At 36.9% G+C, this 17,927-nt stretch overlaps 1 protein-coding gene across 2 annotated transcripts; it reads left to right on the plus strand.

Moving 5' to 3' along the window:
• The first annotated feature begins 1,537 nt into the window (after positions 1-1,537).
• LOC107713356 (oxysterol-binding protein 2-like) lies at positions 1,538-17,927 on the plus strand. 2 transcript variants are annotated; one of them, XM_016518839.1, is made up of 14 exons: positions 1,538-1,793; positions 4,015-4,220; positions 10,074-10,324; positions 10,655-10,823; positions 11,769-11,892; positions 12,497-12,563; positions 12,677-12,805; positions 13,158-13,403; positions 13,531-13,651; positions 14,272-14,375; positions 15,499-15,594; positions 15,722-15,906; positions 16,444-16,664; positions 16,775-17,927. In XM_016518839.1, the coding sequence occupies exons 1-14, from the start codon at positions 1,636-1,638 to the stop codon at positions 16,915-16,917; spliced, it is 2,220 nt and encodes a 739-aa protein (XP_016374325.1). In that variant the 5' UTR covers positions 1,538-1,635; the 3' UTR covers positions 16,918-17,927. The 2 variants fall into 2 exon arrangements, with proteins under 2 accessions (XP_016374325.1, XP_016374326.1); XM_016518840.1 differs by having other exon boundaries at positions 12,509-12,563.

The following is a 17,927-nucleotide window of genomic DNA, read 5'->3' on the forward strand; positions in this document are numbered from 1 at the left end:
CTCTCAAATGCCCCTTAAAATCAATTTCAGGCAAATACTGCTCTATAATTTTACAATTAAAAAAAGTTCATTTTTGACACTGGTAGTGGGACAGTCCATTTGCTATATCTAGGCCTGGTCTCATACAGCAGGTATTTGTATAAATTATGAGTTAAGCAAAAATGTGGAGTTTAGGTAAAGTACTATTTTGACGAATTTATTGATTATAATAAGTAAATTCAGCAGTCAACTTTTTTTCTGAATAATGACTATTGTCCACAGAAATGCTGTATTACCCAAATTCATCCATAAACCCTGTGTATCACACAGAGCAGAGGTTGTGTTCTGTTCTGTCTCATCTATAATATTTCCAATTATGCCAATAAAAATAATTTGAACTTAAAGCATGTATGTATGTATTTATATATTACATTATCCCTTAATCAATCAAGTTTATTTTAAATAAGATTTGATAACCAAGAAACGGTTAAAGACACATATCTTCCATCTCGACCCTCTAACACTAGAATTCTCTGTTCTATTTCTGTCCTATCTACTTGTTTTCTTTTTAATTATGAAAAAAGCCATTATGGAGGAGGGCGAGCGGGACGTCATTTCTTTAAATTTCTACTTTTGTCGTCTGAAAAAGAAAAAGAAGGGAACAACATGCATTAGAACAACACTAGGGTGAGTAAATGAAAGTGAAGTAGACAGTGAATACTTCTTGAATAACAATTGAATTTTCTTCACCCAGTATGACTTCATGGTTAGTGAGCTAATTGTATGGTGTTTTGGTTACTCGAGTAATTCTATAGAAAAGATCTGAGTGAAGATGCTTGAAAATTCACCTGTATTCCACAGCAGTAACCGGTTTGTAACGCAGGGTTGCCAGGTTTCACAAGAAAACCCGCCCAATCACTACTCAAAACTAGCCCAATCGCGTTTCGGGGGGGGGAGGTCCCCATTTAAAAATCGCGTTCTGGGCGGTAAAATACACGTTTTTTTGGCGGGGTTCCCCTGCTAAAATTCGCATTCCAGGGGATAAATGTCATGTTATTGGAGTCGCTTGACGTGAAAAACAACCCGCGGCAACACCACGGACTTGGCAACACTGTTGTAACAATACGAGTGCGAGTAAATAATAAAGACACGTTCATTATTAACTGTGGCGCCCTCTCGTGGATAGTACAGCGCACTGCGTTGAAGACATCACTTCAGAAATACAAATAGCGGAGAGGAAAAACGCCGCATGACTTTGCAGCACCAAAAGCCATAATGCAAGGACCAAGAATCTATTCGATATCGGATGCGGCCCTGCTGCATTCATGCCAAGCTTATCTCGGGATGCATACTTTAGCTCTTAAACGCCTGTGCATCCTCGCATCCGTTCTCCTCTCTAATGTCTTTGCGTCATATGGCAGATTCGGAGCAATCTGTGCGTCCGCGATGCATCTACGTCACACACTGTGTTTCCCCCCAGCAGCATCAGCTTTCCAGCGCATCCCGCAGAAGCGCCGCCTCTCCTCTCTGTGACCGCACATTTGACTCCTCGCTCGTGCCCTAACCGTGTTGCATTCATGCGAAGGGACGCGCGAGGTTAATGGGAGGAGGGCAGATGTGAGGCAGACAGCAGCGCTCGTGTATCCCAGCAGCGACATGACCGAACTGGTGGTGCGGACCCTTCCGTCTCCTTCAGGTGTGCAGGGTCCCGGGCCGGACACTTATAAAGGATGGCTCTTTAAATGGACCAACTACCTGAAGGGTTACCAGCGCCGGTGGTTCGTCCTGAGCAACGGCCTCCTGTCGTACTACAGGTGCGTGCGGTGCGTTTGGTTTGATGCGCACGAGGAGCGCTGGAGTCTCTCGGTGCGCATGACTTTGCTGTGTCACCCTTTTCACCTGCGGTACATTATTTGACCTTATTTGGGATAGGAGTTGTTCAGAAGTTTAATTAAAAGGCTTGCTCGTGTTGTGGGAACCGTTGACATATTCAAGCACTAGTCATTTCTTAGCTACCCATGCTGCAACAATGCCTCTCCTGTTTAGAATTAGTAATGGGGACATCTGAAGCATCTAGCCTAGATCAAGTTTGCACCCTGCTTCAAGGGCCTTACTGAGAAACACTATTTAATATGCATATAGTATACAGTGTATTTATGTTTATAGAACACTGACCATACTTCTGTTTTTAAAATGTATCACCAGCATAACAATTTGAGTGAAAAACAAACACGAATGTCTTTTTTAGCTGCATTTGTGTAAAACCTGGTGTAAACATATTGTGCTTCAGTTCAGTCTGTAGAAAGTAGTTAAACGCTCAGTGTCATAAATTTGCCTTGATTTCATTAGAGACCTTTGGGACACTCTGTTTCCCTGAAATAATAATGCCTGATTTTAATGTGTGTTTTGTATGTTCTATTTTGCTTTTGTACTCTTCAGAGGCCTTTTCGTCTTTGCAGCTGTAAATATTAGCTTGCTATACTGCAGTGTGGATTTAGCATGGATTTGATATTAATGATGCTCTGATTCAGCACTCTTGGACTCAGAAATCCTGCAGTCATTTTATGTTGTATTTGACCGGCATTTTTCAGTGGTCGACGGCAATGCTGAGATCTAGTGAGGAGGGTACTAATAAAATGTAAATAAATATGGTAGAATGCTAGGTAATAGCAAATGAGATGAAAATAGCTGAAATATGAGTAAATACAGTCAAATCAAATGTAAAAAATTTTCACACACTAATGATATATTCACTTAAAACAATAAAACAGTGAAATGATGTAAAATTATTTTCTACAATAATTACAATAGTAAATTCAATCAAAATAATGAAATAATAAAAATTTATATTTTTAACACAATAATTACTTACCATACTTTAGTCACTCATATTAATAAAATTATGATTCTTTACTTTGTAATTATTCACAATAACAAATTCACTCATAATAATAAAATAATAAAAATATTTTACACGATAATTACTCGCAATAATAAAGTCTCTCATTATAATAAAATAAAAATATTGTTTACAGCATTATTTATCACAATCAAAGGCCTAAATTCACTCATAGTAATAAAATAATAAAAATAAACTTTTATAGCATAATCACTCATAATAATAAAATAACGATAATAAATATTTACTCAATTATTTACAATAATAATTTCGCTCAATGATAAAATAATAAAAATAGATTATTATTTTACACAATAATTATAGTAATTCACTTATAATGGTAAAATAATAAAAGTACATTATTTTTACAGCATAATTGACCCTTCGCAAAGACCCGCCCCCTTAGTTACTGTTGTTACGTCAGACAAGCCATGGCATGGTGCTCTCACGCTACACATCATGTTCTCACACAGGGAAAAATACATTGCGGAGCAAAGAGGAAACTGACAACACGCCGACAGACACGACAGAGCAGGTTACTTTCGGTATGAAACAAAGTCTCAGCTTTCAAATTTTGTCATTTATTAAGAAATTCAAATAATAAATAGCGTTTTGTGGCTCTTTAATGTGTCATTACATATCGCTGTAGCACCTCAGTTCAAGCGGCATGTGAACCAATCATCTCTTCCTCTTCACTAGTTATAGCAGGAAATAAACATGAATGAACATCAGAAGGTATCTTGGTTCAACCACTGAAAGACCTCAATGTACACCATTTTTCAAGTTCAAGTCCACCGACATTCTACTCTCCAAAAATGTCAGATTTGGAGTTATGATCGGTCAGATCACCTGTCAATCAAACTCCCGATGCAGGGTCAATTACTCACAATAGTAAATTCACTCACAAGTATGTGCACAGAAAATGTGCATTAACTATTGACAAGACTGCAAGTAGATTTTGGAACTGACACACTTATGTTGAGCATCTCCAAATGGCCAGTTAATCGTCTGGCTGATATATCAGACTATCACTAGCATATGGCTGTGTTTGTGATGCTGTGGATCTCTGACTTTCAGCTAGCTGCTTCTTAAACCCATGTCGGTGTGTGTTTGTGTATATGTAAATGTGTCTGTAGGACTCAAGCAGAAATGGCACACACCTGCCGAGGCACGATTACCTTGGCGACGGTGCACATAGAGGTGGGTGACACCTGTCACTTTGTGTTGACGAGTGGGGGGCGGAGCTACCACCTGAAGGCGTATTCAGAGGGGGAGTGTCAGCGCTGGGTTTCTGCTCTGCAGCAGGCCAAAGCAAACGCCACTCAAATTATGCCCCATTCAGGTGAGTGACGGGTCACAGTGCCAATCAAAAGCATCCCAGAATGCAGTTGGTGTGCAGAGCTGTATAGTTGGTGACTTTGAATGAATGTGATGAAATATATGATAGATTTGTTTAATAACGTTTGCTCACTAGATAATTCCCATCGTTTTCAGGTTTGAAAACTTTACTAATATTTAAAATGTGTAAAATGGGCATAATAAAGAATGAGAAGTGGTGTCGACGTGTTTGTTATTAAGTAATCTGTCTTGTTATTCAGGCTTTAATAATACATTTATGTCAACCATATACATTATTTTTAAACAGGTATGCATTCTTACCTTCTCGTGCCTTTTATTGTATGTAGAACTAAACAGGAATGTCCTTTTCTGTCTCAAAGCACTTAAATCAGTGCATGTTCCATATTATTTATTGCAGATTTACCAACCAGTTTAATCTGATCTCACATGTAAAGGCTGAGAACATGAATGCACAGTAAAATGATATCCTACGTAAAACATTTGTTCCTATGTTTTGAACACTATATTTATAAAAATAAATAAATATATATATATATAATAAACAAGACCCTTTCTATAATGAAAAGGAAACAAAAAAGCATTGCATTGTTTAAGCAAATGCCACTAGGGGGTAGCATTGTTCAAGATTTTATTTTTATATATATATTTATAAATACGCAATTATATGCAAAGTAATTATTATTTCATCATAGCTATTATGCATAAAATGTGTTTATTTTTTGTGTTACATTTAATAAACACATTTCATTGTTTCTCTACCAATATTTGAAAATAATAAATGTCTTATTTTTTATTTCACTTCTCAGGTTTTTGCTATTTCGTAGCTTGAGAAAACACATTACTGTCTTGCAGCTAAAATATATCAACATATTTGATATTTGAATTGTACAGATCATTTTACACTGTTTCCGGCTCCTCCTGTATTATTGCATTTACATGAGTCTCTTTTCTCGTACAGTTTGATGCCAAACGTGATTAATTTGCATACTGCACACCTTCCCATTCGGATGATATCATGTGCTGCTGAATGGAGTGACGAGCATATAAGCTCCGCCCACTGTGCCGCTTGGAGAATGTGAGGGAAAGAGGGAGGGTGAGAAGGAAAACAGGAGCGCGAGGGATGGGAGGGAAGCTGGGAAGGTGACTGAGGAGACCGAGAGGGAACGCTTCATTTTAACATCCTCTTCACTAAATAAGCTTTGCTCGCTTTGTATTTATCAATGATTCGATCCTGTCAAGAAAAGGTAAGAAAAATGATGAATACATATGTTTGATTGGCATTAAGCATTTGTTTTTTGTCTTAGTGGAAAATAAATTCAGACTTCATAGATGCTTTTAGCCTAGTATTATATGGATTTGATGGAATAGTCCGTTTCACATACCAAATCAGCTTTACTTTCAGCCTTGTTTTCAAAGGTCTGTATGCAGTAGCTTTTTTAATGATCAGTTATGAGTGGGAATGAGTGTACTATTATAGATTCTCTGAAGCACATTGTGGCTACTCTATCAATCCGTTCACATTTAATAGAACTTGTTTATATTTGCATGTGGTCACTTACTCTTTTATGGGCCAAATACATTTAGTGCTTACAGCTTAGTCTCAGGGATTTGAATTGGGAACCTATTGAGCTAATGTTGGATAATATGCTACATGTTTAATAACAATATGCTACAGTTATAACTACATTTGAACATTTTCTGAAGTGAATGTGAGCGATGATTGCTCACCAAATTCTTGGTTTCAAAAGAGTCCACGTTTAGGCTTCTTTGAATGTGGTCCGTAAGTTGTGTTGTAAGTGTGAGAAACACGACTGGGTGCAGAGCAGATTATCTGTGATACAAAGTAAGCAGGCTGATGGGACAAATTGGATTGTCAGACAGCCAGTGAACTTAACCTTCGCTTGTTTTCGAAGATCCTTCCAGTCTTTTACTCTTTTACGCTTGCCTCCACACATTGAATCTTCCCAGTTCTGCGATCCGCTGTTAGTTTAGGTGTGGTGATTCAGGGATGAGTCACTTGTGTATCTCCAGCAGGTCAGAGGAAGGTGATCTTTAATTGATTCTCCAGCGCTGGTGCTTTTCCTCTTACGCCTGCCGAGGTTGAGCGAGCCTCTCTCATTCTCTCTATTTTAATCCCACCTTCAGGACTCCCTCTGTCTGCAGATGTGGCTCTGTGATGTAAGATGCACCGTTGGCAGGAGACACAGGCACACAATAGCTGTATATGGGTCATCAGACTGGAGGAGTTCTCATTCGCTTCTCTTTGATTCTGCTCTCTAGAGATCCACGCTAATCCACTTTCCACCGATTGTGTTCTTGGCAAGCAGAAAATTGCAGTCTTTTGCTTGGATTAGGTTGAAGACGCTTTAGCTTAGATACAGTTTGGGTAGAAAGATTGAAGCTGGCATTTCAGTGATCGTGTAATCTTTGCAGCTGATGGGTTCGGCTTGAATTGATCCTCACTGGAAAAATAATCTAACTTGTAAAAAGTTCTTCTAACAAATGTAAAAATGTTTTTTTTTTAACAGGAGTCGGTGTATTATTTTGTGTGAACTCAAGAATACTCTAAAAATGTTTCTAGCAAAAATAATTTTGTTGACCTTACTTGGATACTCATGCGTTTGATCAAAGTAAGTATATATAGCATGTTGCAAAAGCAGGCATTATTTTATTATAATAAATGGACTTCCTTTCCTTGTTCAATATTAACCAATATCCAGAACCAATTTTTAGTTACTGGTTTATTTTTGTTTTCTGATTGACAAAATAAATAATAATAAGACTATATAAAAATGAAGTAATTCATCGTAAATAAAAGTAATGCTATATAATAAATAATTCATATTACAATGAAAAACTAAAAAATGAAAAATGTATATACATTAATTTATATGCTTTTCGCCACAATAAATAATCATAATACTACAGTGAAAAACAAAAAAGAAAATATTAATATTATTATTATCATGCAGTAATAAATTATGAAAAGTTGCTATGTAAATGGTTGCAAATTCATTTTTGTGTCTGTTTTAGGGGCTATGTCTAACTGTTAAGCTTATATCAATACATTATTATTGATAATTAATACTTACAATACAAGTATTATCAATTATTATTTATTATTAATTATGCAAACAATGTTTAAGTGTTTTATAATTTTGTCATATTCTCACCTAGGCTGCATTTATTTGATCAAAAATACAGTAAAAACAGTAATGAGAATTATTAGTGCAATTTAAAATGTAAATTTGAATATATTGTAAAATGTTATTTATTCCTGTTTTTCAGCATCATTACTCCAGTCTTCAGTGTCACATGATCTTTCAGAAATCATTCTGATATGCTGATTTGCTGCTCAAGAAACATTTATTATTATTATCAATGTTGAAAACGGTTGTGCTGCTTCATATTTTTGCTGGAACTGTGATGCGTTTTTTTTTTTAGATATAACATATTTCACATATGACACAGACCGGGTCACCTGATGATCTGATCAGGGTGCAGCAGGTCGTTTAAAGGTCGCGTTTCTACGCTTTTGTCTCCAGTCTCTGATATACAGACTGAGTGAGTTTCAGTTAACAGTGTGCCAGCATGTGGACTCGTCTCCTCGTGTAGCCGCCTCAGGCTCATACAAGCAAGTGCTTCCAAAAATGTCTTACGTCACACAAGATGCAATTTACAGCCTGTTCTCATCTATTGTCCAGTGAGTGATGGTCATGTTGTGTGAGAGAGCAGGCAAAGCGAGACGCATTAGCCCATGTTGTTGTTTTTTTTCATTCTCCTTATAGCTTCTAAAAATAGCCATCCTCCCAATTGCGTGGGACCTTGTTTCCATGGTAACGGTGTTCATTCACAGAAATCTGGTGTTTTGAATGGGTTGCTGGTTATTATGACGCCTCTCTTTCACACTGGCTCATTCAGTCATCTACTGCCCACATTCAGTTGTGATGTCCTTCAGCTCTATAATGACATCTAAATCTGGATCTTTCTCCCTCTGATTGCTTTCTGTCTGTTTGAGCATGTTATCTCTCTCTCTTTCTCCGATGGCCATTTCCTCCCATTACAGCTTCTGTTCATCTCTGTGGTCATTTTTCAGCATCCATTTAAAGCCTGGCTGAAAAATATGCTTGTAATTGAAAAGACATCCACAAAAGGACAGTTTTAGTTCTCAGCTGTCACGTCAGACCCGTCCAGCACTGCGTCTGTGTGCGTTTGTGCTATTTATTAAGTTATTTTAGTTCAGCCTGCAGCGCTGCAGTAAATTTGTTGGCTGCAGAACATCATAACACATAATAACTTCACTTATTTGAAGGAATGCGCCATACTTTTGATTACCACAGGTATTTATTTTGAATTGCCCATCAGTTTGACAAATAAAGACAAATAAAAAGTGCACATACAGAAATGTGCTTACGTTGGAAGTCTGTAGCAAGGGTTTCAAACTTTTGAATGCCAAGGACCCCCAAATATGACGATCCCCTTGAGCTACTATATATTTTAAGACTTATTTTTTACTATGTGAGAAAAATATTATTATAAAGACAACATTCAAAAAATAAATATTCATTATTATTAATAATAATGATGATCATAATTAACAATAATTATTTTGACAAATTAAAACTGACCAAAATATATGTTCATAATCCTTATCACAATAAATAGTGATCTAAAGCAACAATTTTTCCACTAAAATTTTCCACAAACCCCCTAAAACTGTGGTTCTTTCAAAGTTGCTTTGGACCTGTAGTGATTTAAAAGCTATACAAATAAATATGAAATATGTAATAATATTTTTCACATAATATTATAGTAATTTCTTTTAGCTTTAGTGCAGTGGCAATATAACATAAATGGCAATCAACATCACATTTTTAAACAATACATCCTTATAATATCACTCATATAATTCACACAGTATTAAAATAAAATATGAGCTGAGGGCTGGATGTGTTAAATTATTTTCTGTGGTAATCGAGAGCATGTCACATGCTGTCAATGTGCCTTTTTCGGAGTACATGGCGTATTTAAATTGACGCAAATGAAAATGAGGCTGTACTGGATATACGTTCAATTGTTTGTACTTTTTCAAATCCCATAAAGTTCAGCTACTGGAACTTTTTTGGAAAGACATATTGTCAATGTTTTGTTGGCTTTTCTTACATACAGTACGTACAGCCCATCGAAAAGACGGCACTTTTTCGTTTTCATTCATGTAAAATTAAAAACAGCTGCACTTCACTTACATTTACATTTAGTCATTTAGCAAATGAGGACAATGGAAGCAATCCAAACCAACAAAAGAGCAATGATATGCAAGTGCTATAACAAGTCTCAGTTAGCTTAACGCAGTACACATAGCAAGGTTTTTTTTGTTTTTTTTAAAGAATAGAGCAAGCTAGTGTTAGAGGCCTTTTTTTTTGCTTTTGTTAATTTTATAATAAATAAAAAGAAAACAAATAGATAGAATACAAAAAGATTAGAGAAGCTAGTGTTTTTTTTTTAAAGAAAACAAGCAGTTAATAAATGAATAGAGTGCAAGTCTAAAAGGGGCAACTTTTTTAAAGAATAGAATTAGAATAGAGAGTGCTAGAGTTAGAGGGTCAAAAAAAAGATGGAAAAAATGTGTTTTTAGCTGATTCTTGAAGATGGCTAAGGACTCAGCTGCTCGGACTGAGTTGCATAGCAGTGATATGAAAAGCCATGTTTCTGAATGACAGAGCCTAGTGATGCCATGTAGACAGAGAAGAGAAGTGGTCCAAGAACTGAGCTTATTATACGTACTTACATATATCTTTTCATTTGGCGTCTATCTCTCCATTTAACTTTTCTGCAGATGACTCTGGTGACGAGGGTCCACTAGCCCAGCCGGATCGTGCTCTGATCCAGGGGGCGCTCAAGACTCTGGCCAGCAAGCTTGAAGACCTGAACACCTGCAACGAGCTCATAGGGAAACACGGCGCCGCCCTCCAGCGCTCCCTCAGTGAACTGGAGGACCTGCGGGCCCCCACTGACGGCGCAGATAAACTGAAGACCGTTAATGAGCGAGCCACTCTCTTCCGCATCACTTCCAATGCTATGATCAATGTGAGTTTCAATGACTTACTTATAGTTGACTCTGCATATTAAACGGGACATTTTAGCATAAAAATACATATTTTATCTTTAAAGGGGTCATAGGATGCTACATGCACTTTTACAAGTTGTTTGAACTGAAATGTGTGTTGGTAAAAATTGTGTTTTTTACACTACCATTGAGAAATTTTAACCAAACTATGTTACAGACTTTTCATTAAGACCCTAAAGAATCATATCAACTTGTGGAAAATGGGTATCCTGTGACCCCTTTAAAAATGGCTGAATCTGTACCAGAAAATGAATGATGAATCTGAATGATTGGGCTGGTTTTTGGAACAGGCCTGCCAGGACTTTGTGGATCTAGCGGAGGCACACAGCCGGCGGTGGCAGCGCGCTCTACAGTATGAGAGGGAACAGCGCCACCACCTGGAGGAGACTATCGAGCAGCTAGCCAAACAGCACGACAGTCTGGAGAGAGCCTGGAGAGAATCGCCCAGCACACACAATAGTGAGGCTTTTTCATTGTCTGTGGAGCACAAAATGCGATGTTTTGCAGAATGTCCAAACTGCTATTTTCTCTACACTGAGTGTGAAGAATAAACTGGAGCTGTCATGCCTTAAAAAGGACAAAAAGTACCATAAAAACATGTGAACTCATGTGAACTATATTACAAGAATTATACAATAGTTTTAGTGTACACTACCATTCAAAAGTTTAGGGCCATTGAGTTTTTTTTTAAAGAAAATAATAGTTTTATTTAGCATGCATGCATTAAATTGATCAAAAGTGACAGTAAAGATATTTTAATAATAAACCAAAATTCTATTTCAAATAAATTCTATTTATCAAAGAAACCTGAAAAAAAAAAGGATTATGTTTCCACAAAAATGTTAGACAGTACAACTGTTTTCAACACTGATAATAATCAGAAATGTTTATTGAGCAGCCATTCAGCATATTAAAATGATTTCTGATCATGTGACACTGAAGACTGGAGTAATGATGCTGAACATCACAGGAATAAATTACATTTTAAAAGATAATAAAATAGAAACAATTATTTTAAATCGTAGTAACATTTCACAATATTACTGTCTTTACTGTATTTTTGATCAAATAAATTCAATAAGTTGGTGAGCACAAGAGACTTCCTGAAAACATGAAAAATTCTTACTGACCACAAACTCTTGAACTCTAGTGCTATTGTTTCTTTCCCTTTGTTATTAAAATGTATTAAGTAAAATTAAAATGAAAATGTATGAATTATTTTATTTTGAGAATTATATTAGTTTTACTGGCTTTGCAATGCAAGCACCATAACAAAGTATGTAAATCCATGAAAATTATTTTTTGCTTTCTGTATGTTATTACAGGCTAGGCTTAAAATGTAACACTCAGTTTTATAATGCTGACCCATCATTAAATCCAGACTTTCCATGTGTTGATCTTCAGAAGGTGCAGAGGGAACACTGGAGGGAGAATCCAGTGAAGAGAATGAAGACATAGAGTTTTTTGATGCCATGGAAGATTCTCCTGCCTTCATCACAGTGCCTGCAGACGATCACTCACAACACAGGTTTATATATATAAAGATCATATATGATAAGTGGCTTTTAGTCACAGGCCCAGACATCACTGTCCATTCACTGACCATCTGATATAATATATAATGACAAGAGCTTGATAAAGTAACAAGCTCAAATTGGATTGATTGGCTGTACTCAGCTTAGGTTCTCAGCTTAGTCAGAGTGCCCAGTTTTTACTAGCTCACTTAGGGTGATCTTAGTCTTCACAATTTACACTATTTTTTAGCTATTTCTCTTAATAATAATTAATGTGCTGAGACTGCTGCACAATTATTTGAATAATTTTTAGGTGTCAGTGATTTTGGATGTACCTTCCCTTAAGTGGTGCTTTCATGTAAGTTAGATGGTCTCTTCCTGTATTCTTGGCCAAAATAAGTGGATGCTAAGTGGAATAATGTTATTGTGAATATTGCGCACAACAAATTGTTTTACAGTATCTGTACAGTGTTTATCTACTCTATGCCTGAATAATGAATGATCTTCCCTAGTGTGGCTTGTGAGTACATTACATATTTACAGTAAGAAGCTATTTGATATTTCAGCCCTCACTTGTGTTTCTGTGTGTGTGTGTGTGTGTGTGTGTGTGTGTCTCAGACACTTGAGCAGTAATCAGAACGTGACCAGTGGAAGTTTATCCAGTAATTGGAGCCAGGATGACAATGTGAGTTTGGGCTTTGTTTATTCATAACATATCCAAACAGAACCACACATGCCAAATAATGTTAATCTTAATTAAGATGTTTATTCTCTATACTGTTTTCTCTGTGTTTACAGGACGGTTCTGGTAGCTACTTGCGCAGGGGCAGACGCTGTCGTATCCCAGATAAGCCCAACTACTCCCTGAACCTGTGGAGCATCATGAAGAATTGCATTGGAAAGGAGCTTTCTAAAATCCCCATGCCTGTAAGAGGAGCCTCAGATCTTGTGCTATATAGTACTGAGTTAGGAGCTATGGGAGATAATGCCCAATGATTATAATTAAAGAAATATTTCAACCAAAAAATAAGATTTGCTGAAAATGTACTCATCCTCAGACCATCAAAGATGTAGATGAGCTTGTTCCTTCATCAGAACAGATTTGGAGAAATGTAGCATTACATCACTTGTTCACCAATGGATCCTCTGCAGTGAATGGGTGCCGTCAGAATGAGTCCAAACAGCTGATAAAAACATTAATCCACAAGTAATCCACACCACTCCAGTCATATACATATATCTGACATATATCTGTGTGTGTCTGAATCCTCACTTCCAGGTGAACTTCAACGAGCCGTTATCGATGCTGCAGCGTTTGACAGAAGATCTTGAATACAGCGAGCTCCTGGACCGGGCGGCACACTGTGACTCCTCTCTGGAGCAGATGTGTCTGGTGGCCGCCTTCTCCGTCTCGTCTTATTCAACCACCGTCCACCGCACAGGGAAACCCTTCAACCCCCTGCTGGGAGAGACCTACGAGCTGGACCGTGTGGAGGAGTATGGATACCGCTCCATCTGTGAACAGGTAAAATATACATATATAAAATAATATATATGTAACATATTTTACTTACCTATTTATAGTTAATGCATTAAATGTTGTCAGTGATTGTGTGACACATTGATCAGCTCTTTCTCACCCTCTCTCTCAGATAAGTCATCACCCTCCGGCGGCTGCCCACCATGTGATATCACAGCGAGGCTGGACCCTGTGGCAGGAGATCACCATCGACAGCAAATTTCGTGGCAAATACATCTCTATCATGCCACTAGGTGATTCATCTTGAGCTATGAGTCACCTTTAGAGCACATTCACATCATTACTCACAGACACAGATACGAAATCCGTCAGTCATGGCTCCTTTTAGACCAATAACCAATTTCTAGTGATAAATTAAGTATACATTGATTGACTAGAACAAAGTTTATAATATATAAAGTTTATATATATATATATATATATATATACACACACACTGTATATATATGTATAAGTGAATATATATATATATATATATATATACACAAATATATGTAATAAATATATTGTTATATTATCTCATGATTTCTGACCAGCGTTTTAATATGTAAATTTAGAAAAAATAAAAAAATAAACAAAATCTGCCTCCCATTTTTGAAAACTCATAGGCTAGTATTAAAAACAACACTAGTTACCTGTAGTGTCTGTATAGATGTGCTGCTTCAAGGTAAAAGTTACTTCAAAGGAAAATTTCATTTGTGAAATGGTTTCTATTTTTATAGAACCTTTTGTACTGGTAAAGGTATTGTACCTTTTTTACAGCGAATCAACCTTGTTTGCTTTTATTTCCATGTACACGTTTCTCTTTCTCCTGCCGTTGTTTGCTCACAATGCCTCTCTTTGCTCTCTGCAGGCAACATTCACCTGAAGTTCCACGCCAGTGGGAATCATTATGTGTGGAGTAAGGTGACCTCCACTGTGCACAATATAATCGTGGGCAAACTATGGATAGATCAAGTATGTGCCTGGTTTCATTCTCTTTTCTCTCCTTTTTCTTTGTTCGTTAGCTGTTCATATTACGCATAACATTCCATATTACACATGTCCTTCTAAATTTATGGCACAAAAGAAGATTTTTTTTTAAAGAATATCCTGGTTATTTTTTTCTATTTAATAAATGTGTATGGGGAGAGGTGCTGACAAACTTTAAAGTGACACACACACACACACACAAAATATACATAAAGGTGTCATTAAAGTAATAAAAAGGCTCATGCTCTGTATACCAGAGTTATTTTATTATCATTATATTTATATTTATGAATATTTTGAATTAGCTTTTATTTTATATTTTAGTTACCATTTTAATTTCAGTTTACGTTTGTCATTTCATAGTGTGCTTTTTTTATTTCTATTTAGCTTTTCTATTTTTGTTTTTTTCAGTTCAATTTTAGCACTTCAATGTAAACTTATTTCAGTCAGTTGCCACGGCAACATTTAATTTGTCTTTTTTTTTTTTACTTTTTCATGTAATATTTTTATTTTATTTTATTTCAGCTTTATTTCAATTAATGAAAAAAATTAATTGTTTAGTTTTAGTGCTAAATTCCAAGTCTTTTGAAGCTGTATGATTAATTTGTTTGAGAAACTGGTTGAACTTGAAATCATTATTTACTAAAATCTTTATTGTGATGCTCAAATAAAAACATTTGATGCGTTACATCAGATTTGACAGAAGAAAAAAGTCATATGGGTTTGCAGCAACATGAAGGTGATTAAATGATAACAGAATTTTCATTTTTGAGTAAACTGTATGGTTTGAGTCCTCGTGTCCACGTGTTGAGGCATTACTCATCTTCTGCCCTCCATCTGTTTGAGAAAAGTCACCATTGACACTGTTCTTCTTCATCTGTCGTTCTCACTGCAGAGGAAACAGGAAACAATTATTACAGCTCTGGATTAAATCAGTGGGAAATACAGTTAAAATTAATTGACCATCAAGGCATGAAATCAAAATAGATCAGCTTAACTTCCTTAATAAATATTCATTTCATGTCACTTAACTCTAATCCAAACACTCGCTCTTCATCACTGCAGCTCTGTCATTATTATTAACGTATGACTCTTTGTCCTGATGCAGTCTGGGGACATTATAATCATGAACCACAGGAACAAGGACAAATGCCACCTCAAATTCTCCCCATACAGCTATTTTTCCAGGGATGTTCCCCGCAAGGTCAGTCTGTATCAATCACCCTTATTCAGTTTTCCAGCATGTGAAATGTGAGGCTGTGTGCTGCTGCCCTCTGCTGGGTAATGAGTGTAACCTCAAGACTGAGTGCTGTGTGTCCTCCTGTTCATAGGTAACAGGCGTTGTGATGGATGGTGAAGGCTGCGCCCACTATATTCTCTCTGGAACGTGGGATGATAAAATGGAAAGTGCAAAGATCATAGAGAGCAGCCACGGCTGTGGAGGATCTGAGGGCAAACAGAAAACTGTCTATCAGACTCTACCGCCAAAACTAATGTGGAAGAAATACCCTCTACCGTAAGAGTCTATCTATCGATCTATCTATCTATCTGTCTTTTTATATCATATTCTCATTATTTATATAAGGCTCGACATTGTGACCATTTTGATCGCATATGCTCCAGAAATTTAGTCTGTGCAACCTCAAAATATATATGGGAGCATTTGTGCTGTGAAAACAGCTCAATGCACTGCATTCACTGTAAAGCCCATGGGACAGACTGTGTTTGCCACTGAATCCAAATATTTGAAGCGTGAGAGCTTGATTAAACACAGAGAGAGTGTGGCAACCACAAGAAATGCTGGGACAAGTGTGTGGCAAAGAATTCAGGATTTGGTTTGATTGAAGCTTTTAATCGTCAGGATGAAATCTTTTAGTGTATATATAAATTGTACTTGTGGTGCTCATTAATTTTTGCTGGTGCTTCTAACTTTCTGAAGTTGGAAGCACCAGTGCTACCAAGTAAACAATTTAACTTCAAGCCCTGATATATTTATCTTGTAATATTTTTTTCAGTAAATTTCTACTCTCTCTTCTTTCTTCTGTAATTCCAGTGAAAATGCAGTGAGCATGCATTACTTCTCTTCTTTGGCTTTGACTCTGAATGAGCTGGAGGATAGCATGGCCCCTACTGACAGCCGCTTACGGCCCGACCAACGGCTGATGGAGGCGGGCTTGTGGGATGAAGCGAATGCTGAGAAACAGCGTCTGGAGGAGCGTCAGAGACTGGAGAGGAGGAAGAGAGAGGCGCAGGCCAACCTCGCACTAGAAGAGGGTAAGACACAGCCTCACACGCTCATATTGTTTCATACACCTAGTAGGCAGTATACAGTACAAACAGTAGGAGAGTATCTCACTGAAGATGTTTTGTCCTGGATTTGACAGGTAAGGAGGCCAAGAGCCACCAGCCCTTGTGGTTTGAGAAAAGGACTGATACAGAGACAGCGGAGAGCAGCTACGTGTATAAAGGAGGCTACTGGGAAGCCAAAGACAGACAGGACTGGAGTCATTGCCCTGCCATCTTTTGAAGCCTCTCTTCCATACCAGGACCAGCTTGCAATTCCAAGTCATCCAGTATTAGGAAAGCTGCTTTCCAATGTTTCCCATTCCAAGGAGTTTCAAAGATGTGGAATATGCAGATTCCAAGGCACCCATATGTGTTCATATATGTATCTTAATTTGGTGTGCATTCATGGGGGCATTGAGACACCTGTATTGTAACAGGCATAATTCACATTGCATGGAAAACCGTTCTTAGCACAATAGATGGAGGCACTTTATAAATGTCACAGTGACAGACGATGATCTGGGGAATGTAACACTTCACCAGGGAAAAGATTCTTCCTCAAAGCTGATTTATACCCTGGTTAATAATGGTTTCAGGTCAACTGTATGATATCCATGAATTATACACCATTGCGTGAAACAGACATATTCAGAGCTCATGCTACTTTTGAAGTATGAAGACCGAATGCCCTCAAGACTGTGTTCCTCCATTGAGCTGTAGTATAGATGAGGTGTTGTGTAGTTTCAATAGTGCAAACATGCTCCATAAACAACCTAGATAGAATCCAGATCAGTGAATTGATGTTGCTTCTACAAAATAACAATTACTAAGATTTAGATATTTAATGCGAGAATTCGTTTTTAGCTGCCCGTTTAGTTATTTAGCACAAGTGTAATGTAAATGTCATTGTGTAGGTGATGAATTACGGCTTAATGGAAATTCTCCATATAGAGTCATGGCTAAATGTTTGCAAACGTGCTAAAAAAATCAAGCTATCAAGCATTTATTTATTTAAATAAAAGAAAAAATAATACTTGCACATTGTTCCATTATATGACTCATCTGCATGCAATGCAGAATTTTTTTAATGATTATGCAAATTAAGCATGCACATCAATAGATATGCTCATATATTTGTTTAACACTCACAGGTATCAGCTCACATTTTAGGGTGTTTTGCAAACCTTTGGCCTTGACTATATTGTCAATAACTAGCATTTTGTGGTGGCAATACTTTCTAGTTTCCAGTAT

The sequence above is a fragment of the Sinocyclocheilus rhinocerous genome, unplaced genomic scaffold (assembly GCF_001515625.1).
Source record: "Sinocyclocheilus rhinocerous isolate Xijiao unplaced genomic scaffold, SAMN03320098_v1.1 scaffold688, whole genome shotgun sequence".
Lineage (NCBI taxonomy): Eukaryota > Metazoa > Chordata > Actinopteri > Cypriniformes > Cyprinidae > Sinocyclocheilus > Sinocyclocheilus rhinocerous.

Bases quoted from the DNA above. Each gene is read 5' to 3' on its own strand.
- LOC107713356 (XM_016518839.1), top strand. From the start codon at position 1,636: ATGACCGAACTGGTGGTGCGGACCCTTCCGTCTCCTTCAGGTGTGCAG. The intron at 1,794-4,014 runs GTGCGTGCGGTG...ATGTGTCTGTAG, and splicing joins GGCCTCCTGTCGTACTACAG to GACTCAAGCAGAAATGGCAC. The intron at 15,907-16,443 runs GTAAGAGTCTAT...CTGTAATTCCAG, and splicing joins TGGAAGAAATACCCTCTACC to TGAAAATGCAGTGAGCATGC.